The sequence below is a fragment of the Petromyzon marinus genome, chromosome 3, assembly GCF_048934315.1.
Source record: "Petromyzon marinus isolate PM22_M1 ecotype Great Lakes invasive population chromosome 3, UKy_Petmar_22M1.pri1.0, whole genome shotgun sequence".
NCBI lineage: Eukaryota > Metazoa > Chordata > Hyperoartia > Petromyzontiformes > Petromyzontidae > Petromyzon > Petromyzon marinus.
The window spans coordinates 5583833-5597337 of NC_133669.1; the positions used below are offsets into that span (position 1 = coordinate 5583833).

The 13505-nt window shown below is 44.3% G+C and overlaps 1 protein-coding gene across 2 annotated transcripts; it reads left to right on the top strand.

The window, feature by feature from the left end:
• Positions 1-3455: 3455 nt before the first annotated feature.
• LOC116952421 (rho GTPase-activating protein 32-like) lies at positions 3456-12153 on the top strand. 2 transcript variants are annotated; one of them, XM_032971776.2, is made up of 12 exons: positions 3456-6795; positions 7264-7339; positions 7571-7693; positions 7844-7921; positions 8170-8257; positions 8707-8775; positions 9147-9249; positions 9687-9825; positions 10423-10505; positions 10687-10794; positions 10969-11114; positions 11340-12153. In XM_032971776.2, exons 1-12 carry the CDS (start codon positions 6746-6748, stop codon positions 11618-11620), a joined length of 1344 nt encoding a protein of 447 aa, XP_032827667.1. In that variant the 5' UTR covers positions 3456-6745; the 3' UTR covers positions 11621-12153. The 2 variants fall into 2 exon arrangements, with proteins under 2 accessions (XP_032827667.1, XP_075929196.1); XM_076073081.1 differs by having other exon boundaries at positions 10687-11114.
• Positions 12154-13505: the final 1352 nt, after the last annotated feature.

Genomic DNA, 13505 nt, shown 5'->3' on the forward strand with positions numbered 1-13505 from the left:
TAGCATGTAGACTAGTATGTAGCATGTAGCCTGATTAAAAACATGTTTTAATTTAAAATGTGATGTGCTGTATAGTCTAATGCGAATAATCAATACACTGTGGGTGGCATGCGTGCATACCCATTCAGTTTTTTTTAATTTAAAGCTTTCGTGACTGCAGGGATTCATATTCTTGGTTCTTTCGGTAAAGTCACGTAGAAGGGAAACAAAATAATAAAAATATAAAACAATAAAATGTTGAGGCTCTGCGGCCAACAATAAAATGTTATTATTTTATAAAACAATAAAATTGTATTGTTTTATATTTGTATTATTTTATTGTTTCCCTTCTACGTGACTTTACCGAAAGAACCAAGAATATGTACCCATTCAGTGTTGATGTGGAGCGGTGTTCTTCATTGCAAGGCCCGCGGGCCACAGGGGCCCCTTGGTGGCCTTTAGTGCGGCCCCGACAACACACAACGAGTGACAACACTGCCCATCGTGCTGCTGTCAAACCAAAACAGTTTCAAATGTGTGGCGGCCCTGACACTGTGATGGTGTCTTGTCGGCGAAAGTGGCCCCCCACTAAACATTTGTGAAGAACACTGATGTGGAGTGTTGACTAGTTTCACTCCACCTGAGCCTCACTGCTGATGACGAGCCATGAGGATTAAAACCTGATACGAGTTCGCCTGTTTACACACATGATGGAAAATACAGTCGTGGAATGTAAAGCCCAATAGGTGAAAGCAAGCAAATTAGACTGGTTTTGTTTGACCTGGGTCTCATCAGCAGGATCAGGTTTGCTACACAAATACTGATAGATTAGCAGATGCCCTTGGGAAGAAACACTACACGGCCTGTGAATAATGGCCACATTTTCTATCACAAAGGCAAAGATGACAATAATTATAGAGTGTAATATTAGTCTCCAAGGGAAAGTGTCGTTTTAAAATTTAGCACTTCAGATAACGTTGTTCAGCGGACATTGAGGCTCTCCGGCCACTGCATTGCAGGTACACAGGCCCGCTACAAAAAAGACTTGGACTTTTAATATTCCGGTAATACTTACACATTTCCCAGGTCAACTACAGTACAGTACATCAAAAACAGGTTGATCATCCAGGTTTGACACAGTCTGGACCATGATATCCAAGTCTCAGAAATGAAGCAGCCCGGTCTACACGATGTTATTTGTGTTTTTGACCCAGCCAATGCATTATATTGTGCAATGTCACCATCTCCCTTTGCTAATTACCACACTCATCACCCCTTGCCCCAAAACATTGCCCCCATCCTTCATCAGTGTTTTTTTTCCAGTCCTGTGCCCGAATGTATGGCAAAACGGATTCATGGCAGCGATATTTGGAAGTAATTTTCCAATGTTTCACGAGGGGATTTGGAATATAATTTTTGTTTTAATCAATGTGGGTGTTTGGCGGGTGGGTCAAATTGGTGGTGGTGCAGTTCATTTTTATTTGTTCACGCCACTCCTGGTGGAAGGAAGGGCCTCTTCCACTACAGGGAGCTCTTGGAGAGTATTTGGCCTACTCTTTCACATTGACCAGACGTAATGGAAGAGTTAGGAAGACCCACCTTTTACCCAACCACATGCAACCTACTGGTGTACAGTACCAATGTATGCTCTTGGCAAAACAAAAAAATCTATTGCTGGAGATTGTTTTAAAACTAGCTTATGTTACCATGATATTGTAAAGCTTTTTGTTGAGCAACGCGTGGCGTTTTGTTTTTGCTGTTTCATGTTGTGAGTGTTATCAGCTCACGGAGGCACTAGAGTAGCATGTGTTAGTAGTCTGTGGATCACTCCAGTATATAGTTTAATATTTTGACTTAACGCTTTCGTGACTGCAGGAATTCATATTCTTTCGGTAAAGTCACGTAGATAGAAAAAATGAAAGATAAAAAACCACGTTTCCATCGCAACACAAGCAACCAGTCGTCATCAGGAATTATTTTTTCTACCTACGTGACTTTACCGAAAGAACCAAAGAATATAGTTTAGTAATGCGTTAATTACGTGGACAATTAGAATTACATTTATATTACTTTAAATACTGCATATTAATTAATTTACGTCAATGGGCAATTGATAGTGCAGTGACACGAGTAATATAGTTAATACTGTCGTTTTACTAGACATAGCGTGATATGCAAATTATGTTTTAACCCATTATTTATTTCTTCATATGTATGTGTGTTTAACTATACATAAGAGATTGGTGCAAAAAAGATGTTCAACACTTGAGCATATATAGCACAAGGCAGAGGAAAGTGGAAACAAATGAAATGTGCAGGGGACACACCGTGATCATGATGAACCATTCATTTATTTGCTAAATAGCATGAGTACCGTAGGCCACCTAACAGGTGTTTTTTTACCTGCTGAGATATAAAAAATGTTTAGTTTTATTTGTATAAATATTTAATCGATTTGTTTACTTTTCCTATACTTTACACTCCTATTGTGTTTTTGTATTGCTTGTTGTTGTAACGTTCTGAACGTTCTGATCTGAACTCCGCCTGGACATCTGTGAAAATTGCTTTATAGCTCATCGTATTCCTCCAGTATAAATATTCTGATTTTTCTGTTTGGTAGCCTACCGGGTTGCCGTGTCCTTAGATGGCCTATCGATCTAATGGGGTTGCCGCGCTTCTGGGCGTGTCCAGCGGCGTCACGTGGCCGCCGTTGCGGTGACGTCATCGCTCCCTGGGCTGTCGTCACCGATGACGTCAGACGGAGGGGCGGGGCGAGAGAGAGAAAACTTCAGCAACGGGAAATAGTTCATAGTTAATTTATTTGGTATAGCCCTGTGAGCCATTCGGCTCTTGAATCGGGTGCAACCGCAACAAACAAAAAACATGAACAAGAAAACATCTTAAAGTGATTATGTGACTGTGCAAACAGAAAATACAGGAAAAAAAATATCAAAATATTCCTGGAATAGCACCGTACACCAACGCTGTGTGCAAAAATCCCAGTGGGATGGAAGTCAAATAACAACAACAACCACAAGACAACTAACATTAAGGCCATCAGTCTAACTCCGTACTACAATAAACAAAAACATGGCCAAAACAAAAAAAACTTTTCGAAATCACCAAAATAAAAGCCATAAATCCAATGTAACAGTGATCATAGGGACTGTGACCGAATTTTTAACAATAAACTACATAAATAAATTATAACACCAAAATCTAGAGCCATATTTTAGGCCACTGAATAGCAATGGCAGCTAGGGTTGTACAACTCCTCTAGAGCAGTTTTGAGTGAAGATCTCATAGGTAGTGATTCAAGTTGCAGTTTATTGGCAATAGCATTCCAGACCCTGGGGGCATCAATAGCAAAGGCCCTTCCTCCAGTTTTTGTACGGCAATAAGGAATGTGAAGCTGGTAAATGAGCGAAGACCTGAGGTCAAATTTGTTCTTTGAAACAGAGAGGAGATCCAGGAGGTAGTCTGCGGAATTTTTTGTAAGTACATCGTGAATAAATAAGATCTGGTGCACAAGCCGTCGAACATTAAGAGATGTTAAGTTTGACCCAATGTAGAGATCACAGTGGTGAGTCCTATATGGGCAGTTCAATGCAAATCTTAAGGCCGAGTGATAGATGGAATCAAGCTTCTTCAGTACAGTACTTGGGGCTGATTTATACACGATGTCACAGTAGTCAAGTAGAGGCAGTATGGTAGCTTTTATCAATTCCAAACGGAACATTGGGGGGAAGCAGTGCTTGTGTCGATACAGAAAACCAATTTTTATTTTTGTCTTTTTACCAATATAATCAATGTGATCTTCAAAATTAAGTTTTGAATCCAGGATGACCCCAAGATACTTATAGATCTTGACTTGCTCTATTTGATAATTATTCAAGGAATGTAATTGGGGAAAAATAACTTCCTGCTTTAGTCCCGGAGAGAAGCATAGCACCTTGGTTTTGGAGGTATTCAGGACTAGTTTAAGAGAAACTAGCTGATGTTGTAGTTTGTTGAAATCACCCTGGAGCTTAGCAATCACGTCATCCGGAGAGCGGCCAGCAGTAATCAGTATCGTGTCATCTGCAAAAATATTTACCCTGGAATGATCCAGTTCAGTGCCCAAGTCATTGACATAAAGAGAGAACAAGAGGGGGCCGAGGATGGAACCCTGTGGAACCCCTTTTGTTATCTTAACACTGTTTGACCTCCAACCATCTGTGAATACAGTTTGGGTGCGAGAAAAGAGGTAATTTTTTAACCATTGTACTGTGTTCTCGGAAAAACCGAGGCAACTTAGTTTACTAAGCAGGGTGTTGTGGTCAACTGTATCAAAAGCTTTGGACAGGTCAAGAAAAAGACAGGCACAGTACTGCTTATTATCAAGGCTATTGTAAATTTGATTCAAAGAGTCTAATGCAGCAGATGTTGTGCTGTATTTTTTCCGGAACCCAGATTGTTTTAGATGTAGTAGATTGTTGGTGGACAGGAAACTGCTAATTTGGTAGTTCAATAATTTTTCAAAATTTTTCATCAATGGGGACAAAATTGAGATAGGTCAGTAGTTATTGGGATCATCTTTAGGGCCCCCTTTGTGAAGTGGACGGACATAGGAATGTTTCCATTCTAGAGGAACTGATGCTTCTTTGATGGACAGGTTGAAAATACGGGCTATAGGTTTGTATATTAGGTGACCAACAGTTAGTAGAGCAAAGACGGGAAAACTATCTGCTCCGGTAGAGGAGGACCCTTTGAGGTAGGACAGTTGTTTCAGAACATTACTTTCGTGGATTGGTTGGAAACTAAATTCGTTTAATGTTTGGACAGGGGTGTAGGAATTTGCAGGAGCAGGGGTGACTCCCAATACATTATCAAAAAGATTACCAGCTTCAGAAAAATGAAGGTTAAAATTGTCAACTATTTTTTTGGGATCTGAAAAATATTCCCCATTTCGGTGAAGCTCAACGGGCAGATTTTCTGTTTTGGATGCCTTTTCGATAGATTTGATTGTTTTCCAAAAAATCCTGGCATTTCCATGTGATTCCAGGAGAGTGGAGGAAAAATAGGCATTTTTTGCATGCCGTATTTTTTTTACGCATCTATTCCTTAAATCCTGTATTCTAGCCAGTCATTTACCAAATTACTTTTCTGAGCACATGCCCAAGCCTTGTCCCTAGGTTTCATGAGCTTTGTAATCAAAGGATCATACCATGGTGGGCGGTTGCCTTTAGTTTTAAATATAACCAACGGAGCATGTTTGTTAAGAATTTGGAGAAACGTGTACCTGAAAGTCTCCCAAGCCCAAGCCGCTATCAGGTTGGGGATATCACAGACCTTATAAATATCCGAGTGAAGCACATCATTTGTAAATGCCTGAGTGCTGAAGTGCCTCAAAGAGTGCTTCTCAACAATTTTAGGGGGGGGCTTTGGGTCTGGCTGATGATATCACACCAAAAATGAAATCAGTCGCAACGACAAGTCGCTCGCTCAGATCATCTTTCGAACAAAAAACATTTATTTATTTTTAAAACATATTTACACAAATATTTTAGTTTTCTTCCTCTTCCAAGTGTCTTCGTTCGGGCCCGCCTCTTCTCTCGTCGAGAAAAACCTCGACCATGGGGTGGCGCTCGGGCATCGCGGGATGGAGGCGCCGGTGGAATTCGCCGATCGTCGACCGTGGCTCCCGCCGCCGCCTCCTCCGCTAAGGTCCCGCGATGAGCTTGGCCCCTCAGGAGCCTCCACTCCCTTCTTCCCCTCCGCGTAGCCCACCAACGCACGAGCCAATGCTCGGCGTTCCCGCTTCTCTGTGTGTGCCTGTGCCGGTCAAAAACATTGATCGGCCAACGGGGAGCGACGTTTCGATGACACCTCCGAACATCGGGGGGGGGGGGGGCGTTTTTTTTGTTTGGTGTGAGTTGTTTCGCCTCGTGGGTTGTACGTACCCGTTATATATATACAATTAATCTGGCTTGCCCCGTTAGTTTTACAAGTAAAAAAAAATCGTGTAAAACAGGGCAATTATTTCAATAAAAATGGTCATTAAAAAGCGCGTTGCCGTGTTAACCGATTGGAGATGTCCGCTGGGTGCGCCGAGTTGTAACGGGGGAGGTGCTTTGGGGCCGTCCATAAATGACGTCACGCGATTTTGGACGATTTTTGACCCCCCCCCCTCGTCACACGGCGTCACAAAAAGTCAGACCTCAAATATGAGGTCACAAAGCTCTGCCCCTCCCCCCCCAAAACCATATTTCCATTTTGAAAATAAAACATGCTTCAAATCGCTTTAAACTATTGTCATTGTAGTGCGTATTTAATGTGGCGCTGCACTGTGATGTTGTAGGAGAAAACATTTATTAAAAATTATATTTAATTAAGTAGAACGTGTTGTCCATATTTATTTAAAGTTGACGGACGGCCCCTTTAGCATTTTTTTTTTTAGCAGGCATGTTTTATTTGACATAAATATGTAATTGTGAGCCATGTCTATACGTACAGTAGGTTGTTTTCACTGTGTTCATACATATTTGACAAGCGCACAGCGTTAGACACCCCGAGATCTCGCGAAGACGGAGATTACCTAAACCTGGTGAAGTATGGTCAAAGCAACCCCCTTGATCGACATGGCGTGGGGGGCGGGGGGGTGGCCTTCATCCAACAGCGGATTTACAAAGGTGGCTGCATTGTGCGCTAAATAATATATTGACTTGCTTTTTCCTCCCCTCAGGCAAAAGTTGAAACTGGAGTGGAGGTCGTGGGAACGGGCCTAATGAAAGCCTGTGGCGATAGGGCCAGCAAGGCAGTGAAGGCACTGGCCAAGTGAGTTTTCTATACCCTAATGGAAACGTTTACTTTCATTCTATCTCAGTGGAGAAAATGTGGGGTGTTTTTTTTCGAGCTCACAGCCATCCATACGCAATTATATTAATGCGTGAAAATATTTGGACAAATTGCTCCCTTTCTGGAAATGGTTACACCTTACGATCATCATCATCAGTCTACTGATGACATCGCGACAATGCCTTAGGGTTGTTTCGATGCCACAGTCCATCACAGCACATGAACTGCTCCGATTGCTCCATCTCTGCCGTGATTGTCCTCTCTGGCACGTTTTATCATCAGTCACCCACCGGCCATCATCACTTATGGCATTTGTGCCCTTCCTGAGCCCACTTTTGTTCGCAATGATGGCTCGGATTTGTGTTTGTGACGACAATTTATTTTGTATTTATCGTTACCAATTTATTGTTCATCCATTCACGAAAATGACAACTCTTCCTTTCCCAGGCTTTCCATGGCTGGGGGTCATTTTCCCCGGCTGGCCGACTTCCTCCAGGGCAACGAAGACGTTGAAAATATCCAGGTGTGCTGCTCCCACTGCCTGGGGTGGCATCGCATTCGGCACAAACTCAGTGCACACGCTTTGTTCCACGTATGCTCGTCACACACCCCACCAGACCTGGGGTCATTTATAATAGTAATACAAATCAACCTTGATAACTGAAATATTTTCATTTGATGTTTCTTTTTTTAATGTAACATTGCATAGTTCTGATATTTGACCATCGCTCGTGCCGCACACTTGCTTCGCCAGGTCGACAACCATGACCTCCACCTGCTGTCGAGGGACGAGGCGTTATTTAACATCCCAGCGATCGCGGCAGCCGAGGTGATCAAGCGCCACGTCGCTCAGACGTCCGACGAACTTTCTTTCGAGGTGAGTGGCACCTGTGGTTGCCGTTTATTTCATATACGTTGCAAGTCGCTTTCCCACCCACGCGGGCTCATGCGCAACTGAGGCCTGTGATATCCATGACACCAAAAGTCTCCTCCTGGACCCCCCCCCTCCACCCCGTGTCTATCTCAGGTTGGAGATATTGCATGCATCACTGAGATGCCGCCCAAGGAGGTGACCCTGTTTTGGAGGGGAAAAGGTGGCTTTAAGGTAACACGTCGCATGGAATCACAGCACAACATGGCACCGATATTGCACCACTTTATGGATACTTACATCAATGAAATTGTATTACAACAAGTACAGTGTACACCTCACCAGTGACATTGTACTATGGCACTGTCATTGTACCTCTTCATGAGTGTTGTGTGCCCTTGTCAGTGACACCAACACTGCTTCTGCAATGTACCAATGTGTATACGAATTTCCCCTCTCACAATCTCCCCCGTCCTCCACAGATCGGGAATTTCCCCAGTGGCTCTGTTGAGCTTATCAACAGAGACACTCAACTGTCTGCCTTGGGATCGGATCATTCCACCAAACTAGGTAAATGCAGCCCACATGCCCTGAGCCCTCCACCCACCCCCCTATCGTTCATGCCACCAAAGTCACAAATATGAAACACTTTTGTCACTCTGTTCCACACAGTAGAGGGCAGCAATATCCCTCCAACCCAGCTCGAAGAGTAATATTTGTTGTATCACAGTGAAACCCATATATTTAATTCTCGGAACTGGAAGTTAGCCAAATTCAGTGCAGTACCAAACTCAGTGTGATGGGTTTAACTATACTATACTGGAAAACTTGGGTTAAATCACAGCTTCCTGTACTCTATTCAAATTTAGGTTCTAGGCAGTATGAGCACAGCACCCCAACCTCTGAACCACCTGGACACTTTAGTTTACATTTTTTTTTAAACAGACAGCTTGTAATCATTGCTCAAACAATATGATTGTAAGTGCTTTTAACTATATCTTGCCTCCCTCCTCCCACAGTTATTAAGAATCAGGAGAAAGTGTTTGGCAAAGACCTGGCTCAGCACCTGGGCAACTCGGGACATGATGGTGAGCGCTGCCCATCTGCTAAGCGCTCAAATTTATCCTGCAAATCTCTGCGTTATCTGCCCATACCTTGCCTCCTGTGAAGCACTGAATCTTGGGGATACATGCGCCAATATGGCCGACCTTGTTACTAGAATGGGGTGGCGCAGTGGTTTGCACTGTACGCTATGAGTCCGATTTCTAGCCATAGCTAGCACATTAGTGGCGAGTGATATCTTAACCAGTATTATTATAAATAATGAGTAGTTTTGTGGTAATTCGATTTGGGAGGGAAACATTTGATTCTGGCACGTGCATATGAGAATATACTTTATTCAGTGAACTCCGTGCGATTCGGAACCGTGAGTGATTGGTCAACCATGTCCCTCGTGCAGTCCCACAGGTGCTGACGATGTGCACCGAGCTCATTGAGAAGCACGGCATCGTGAGCGGCATCTACCGCTGCTCCGGGCTCGTCACCGACATCAAGCAGCTGCGGTAATGCCATGCAACACTGGACCCCCCCACCACCATTATCACCACCACCAGCACTACACACCACCATCATATGTACTTGTACAGCCATATTGTCATCTACTGCTGGATGAGGGTCTTCCCACGCCGTAGAATATACATGCTCATGAATTATGCATGGCAGTGCATGTAAAATGTATTATTTTCAGTCCGTATCATGTAATTTATTAATGTCATTGTGGTGACATGCACCAAAATGGCAAAATATTTCAATTCGTAAATCTAATCATGACTCTGCAGGAGGCCTTCATTCGGCAGTCTATAGACCATTGCTCATTACTATGAGCATTAACTTAGTGGTTGTCCATCAGCACACTGACTAGACCCAACCCTATTTAGAGGCCGAGCTACGACAAGACTGAGCCCTCACTCCCCCACCCCCCACCTCCCCACTCACGCAGGGAGGAGTTCAACTCGGGGAAAGTGCCCGACTTGACGGGGATAGTGCAGAGAATTCACTGCTTCAGCAACCTCTGCAAGCTCTACTTCCGCGAGCTGCCTGACCCATTGCTCACCTACAAGCTATATGACGACTTTACCGTAAGCATGTGGTTATCGGCACACACACACACACTCAAAACGCTCGAATGTACAACACACGGATAGACACACACGTACAAGCATACTCACCCATGTGCGGACACACACGTGCATACATTCATTCACACCCACGCATGCACCCACGCATAGGACAAACACTAAGGTTGTTTAAAAGCTCTGTCCAATCGAATCATACTTATAATAGATTAAATACTGTGCGATGTTAGTACAACTACTATTATTAATCACACGTAATGTATCCAGATGAGTACATATGTTAAAGCTTAAAAAAGTTATTGCAACACAAATAAGTAGAGTGCTTTCCAGCTCAAACACACGTGGGGTAGGGCGTATCTCGTACTGCAGCCAGTGGTAGAAATTCCATATTTCTATGACAGGGGCACGTACATTAGAATAAATTCTTGCCTTCCCTGCAAAGGGACACTGCACCTTGGAGGCCGTCACAATGCCAACCTTAGTACTTCACTAGGAAGCAAATTCACGAATATAGGTTTAACCACAAACGAGTTATTCGGTCCGTTGTGCTGCTGCTGTTTGTGTTCCTATCAGTGATGTGCGTTTTGTGCAATGGCGCAGGAGGCGTTGGTTGCCCCAACGGAGCACGAAAAACTCCTCCGAATGCAGGATGTCATCCAGCTGCTGCCTGGACCTAACTACAGGTGCACTCACATTAACACACGTGCGCCAGCAACCAAAACACACACACGACAAGTCCCATCAGCCAACATAGAGACAACCAAGTCCTGGAAACCAACAAAGACACACACGGTGGGCCATACAAAGAGGACATGGCACACGTGGTGACATACGCAATGTGGCGGTGCGTTTTTAACATTGCAGGACCCTGCAGCACCTGATGAGACACCTGTCGCTCCTGGAGTCGCATGCTGATAAAACCAAAATGACCAGCATGAACCTGTCCATCGTGTGGGGGCCCAACCTGCTCCGGTATGTAGCAGAAGCACTGCCTTCATTGGCACTGCCAGTGTCACTGCAACCTTCAACGCTACTGGCACCACCGCCACAACTGCCCATCTTCACCGCCATAACCACCACCACAACCACTCTCATCACAACAGCCATCATCACCACCATCACGGCCACGTGCTTTGTGTCCATCAGCAGGCAGACGGTGGAGGAGGCAGTCTCTGACCCCAAGATGGTGGCAACAGAGATGTCTAGGCAGTCCATGGTCATCGAGTTCCTGCTGAAGCACACAGAGGAGCTATTTGGTGACCGCTGCAGACCCATCGCGTGTGAAAGTGCAGGTGATGCTCACCCCAACATAACTCTCCAAATTCCTCTTCCACTCGCCACTATCACTTACAATCCCTCGATCACTCACCGCTCTCTCAATCCCTTAACCATTCACTAGTATCACTCAATTCCTCTACCACTCACCACTCGGACACTCCCCATCCCTCTACCACTGACTATTCACAGTGCACGATGGTGACCTCTCTAGATGTATTTTCCTGTTTGATTGTTTACAGGTGGCAATTCCCTTCTGAGCCCCGAGCCACTCGTGAGCTCCCCCTCCATCACGCTGTTGAGTTTGGAGGAGGCCCAAGCCCAGAAGGGAATTCAAACTGGCGTCGTTTTCGCCGATGCCATCACTGCAGTCACCAACGCCACCACCGCTGCCACCGCTGCCACCGCTGCCACCACCGCTGCCACCACCGCTGGCAACACCGCCGATACAACCAATGCCACCACTGCTGCCGCCACCACTGCCATTGCCAATGAAGCAGGCAGCCGTGGCCCCGGCATGTAGCCGTTGGTCTGGTTGGTGCGGTTGGAGCTGACACCCGGTGTTCTTCTCGGCTCAACTGGACAGGCTTGTGCCCGGGAACTGGCGGCAGCACCATGAGCATCGGCAATCGTTGCCGGACTTGGCTCACGGCGCAGTGCGCGGTGATCGCAGGACTGAATTTCAGCGGCGTCTGGCCGAACTAAAAACTATTCTGCTCATGGCCACACCACTTACGACACCACATGCCTGCGTCGGTCTACCGAATGGACTCTTGTTGGAGCGGCCATAAAATTGTATAAAAGACAAAAATATGTATTTATAAACATTTATATGGCTTTGAAGCCAGTGAATATTTTTTTTACAAATGTATTTTATACACTGAATTGTAAATATATTTGTGTTAAGTGCCGTGCGGTGAAATGATTTCTTGAAAGTCTTGTAAACTAAATTATTTTTTCTACAATTTTTTCTTGTAAATAAATAAGTATTTTATGGCTACATTTCTTCTATTGTTTTGTTTATGCTACAAATATAAATATAGCAGTATACATAATTTATTATTAGATAGCTTTACATGTCTCTATTTGAACAGAATAAGTGCACATTCATATACATGTAAAATCCCAATATAATGCAGCTCATTACACGGTGAATTTAACTTTGTCTGCATGAGAGTTTAATGTTTCTGTGCCTCAATTCCTTTGGTATTTTCCCAATATGTTTCAGTCGGGGTCTCGCTGATTTTAACCCTTCGGGTTGACAGATCTAGACTAAAGTTCGCATTTGTGGTCCAAAGTGTTTCTCTTTGACTTAGCAGGTACCCAAATGTATCATCATGAAGAACACAGTGCCAGGAGACTAAATCGCACACTGTGAACACTGCACAGGAACTGCCTAATGGGGGCACAAGTATAATTAGATTTCAGTCAAAAGCACTTGAGTGGTTTGAAGTGCTATGTTGATCAAACGGGTGTCTTACATCCTATGTCCATGAAACCCTCTGCCTGCCTGCTCATCAATCACAGCTTCCAAAGTACGCAAATGAGGAAACATTTTCAAACAGCACCCAAGAGGAATTAAAGTACGGCAATTTGACAAAACCGAGCTGCATATCACGCAAAGACTTGCGTGATATGCAGCTCAGTTTTGTCGGTAGAGGGTGTCACAGGTAATGCAAATGCATGGATATATAGTTTTCATCCTATTATTTGCAATTAGAACTGCCCTTATGCTGAATTATAATTTGAGATGCACTGTCAAGGGAGAAAACGCGCCAGATAAGACGTCCAACGGCGTCGATGGAGCAATGATAATCGGGTCACGTGAACAGGTGCAAGGTGGATTGTCGTTACGTCGCAAGATCGTGAGAGTTGATGACGGCTTGCTTGGTCGAGGGCCTTCTTTGTCACTGTCTATTATTCCGATTCATACTTCAGCAGATATTACGTGTATGCGGTGATCTAAAACACTCTTCAGGCGCATCGGTGTGTTGGTTTTAATGACCAAATTATCTTAAGAAACGGACCCCTTCCTACTCTAATTCGCCCCTTAAAGTCATATTTTAATCCCAATCAACTTTCACGCGATGCTGCCGTGACGTAATGGTTATCGCGCTGGACTCGTAATACAGAGGTGGCAGTGCCGGATGAAGCCAGTGCGGGGCCTGTAGCATGTGTTATGAAGGGCCCCTTAATAAAAAAAAACGCAAATATGAAAACGCAAATGGTAGGTAAATTGTATGTTTTCATTTGCTATATAATACAAATCGCTAACCTTAAAACACCCAGACGTTCATAAAAGTTGAAGGCGGTATAGTACTATAGTAATAGAGCAAGTGCAGAATCATTGAACCGGAATTGATAGCTTGAAAGCATTTAGCGCGGGGCCCTTGAAAGTGCGGGGCCCA

Bases quoted from the DNA above. Each gene is read 5' to 3' on its own strand.
- LOC116952421 (XM_076073081.1), top strand. From the start codon at position 6,746: ATGAAAGCCTGTGGCGATAGGGCCAGCAAGGCAGTGAAGGCACTGGCC. The intron at 7,340-7,570 runs GTGTGCTGCTCC...TTGCTTCGCCAG, and splicing joins AAGACGTTGAAAATATCCAG to GTCGACAACCATGACCTCCA. The intron at 8,776-9,146 runs GTGAGCGCTGCC...TCCCTCGTGCAG, and splicing joins GGGCAACTCGGGACATGATG to TCCCACAGGTGCTGACGATG.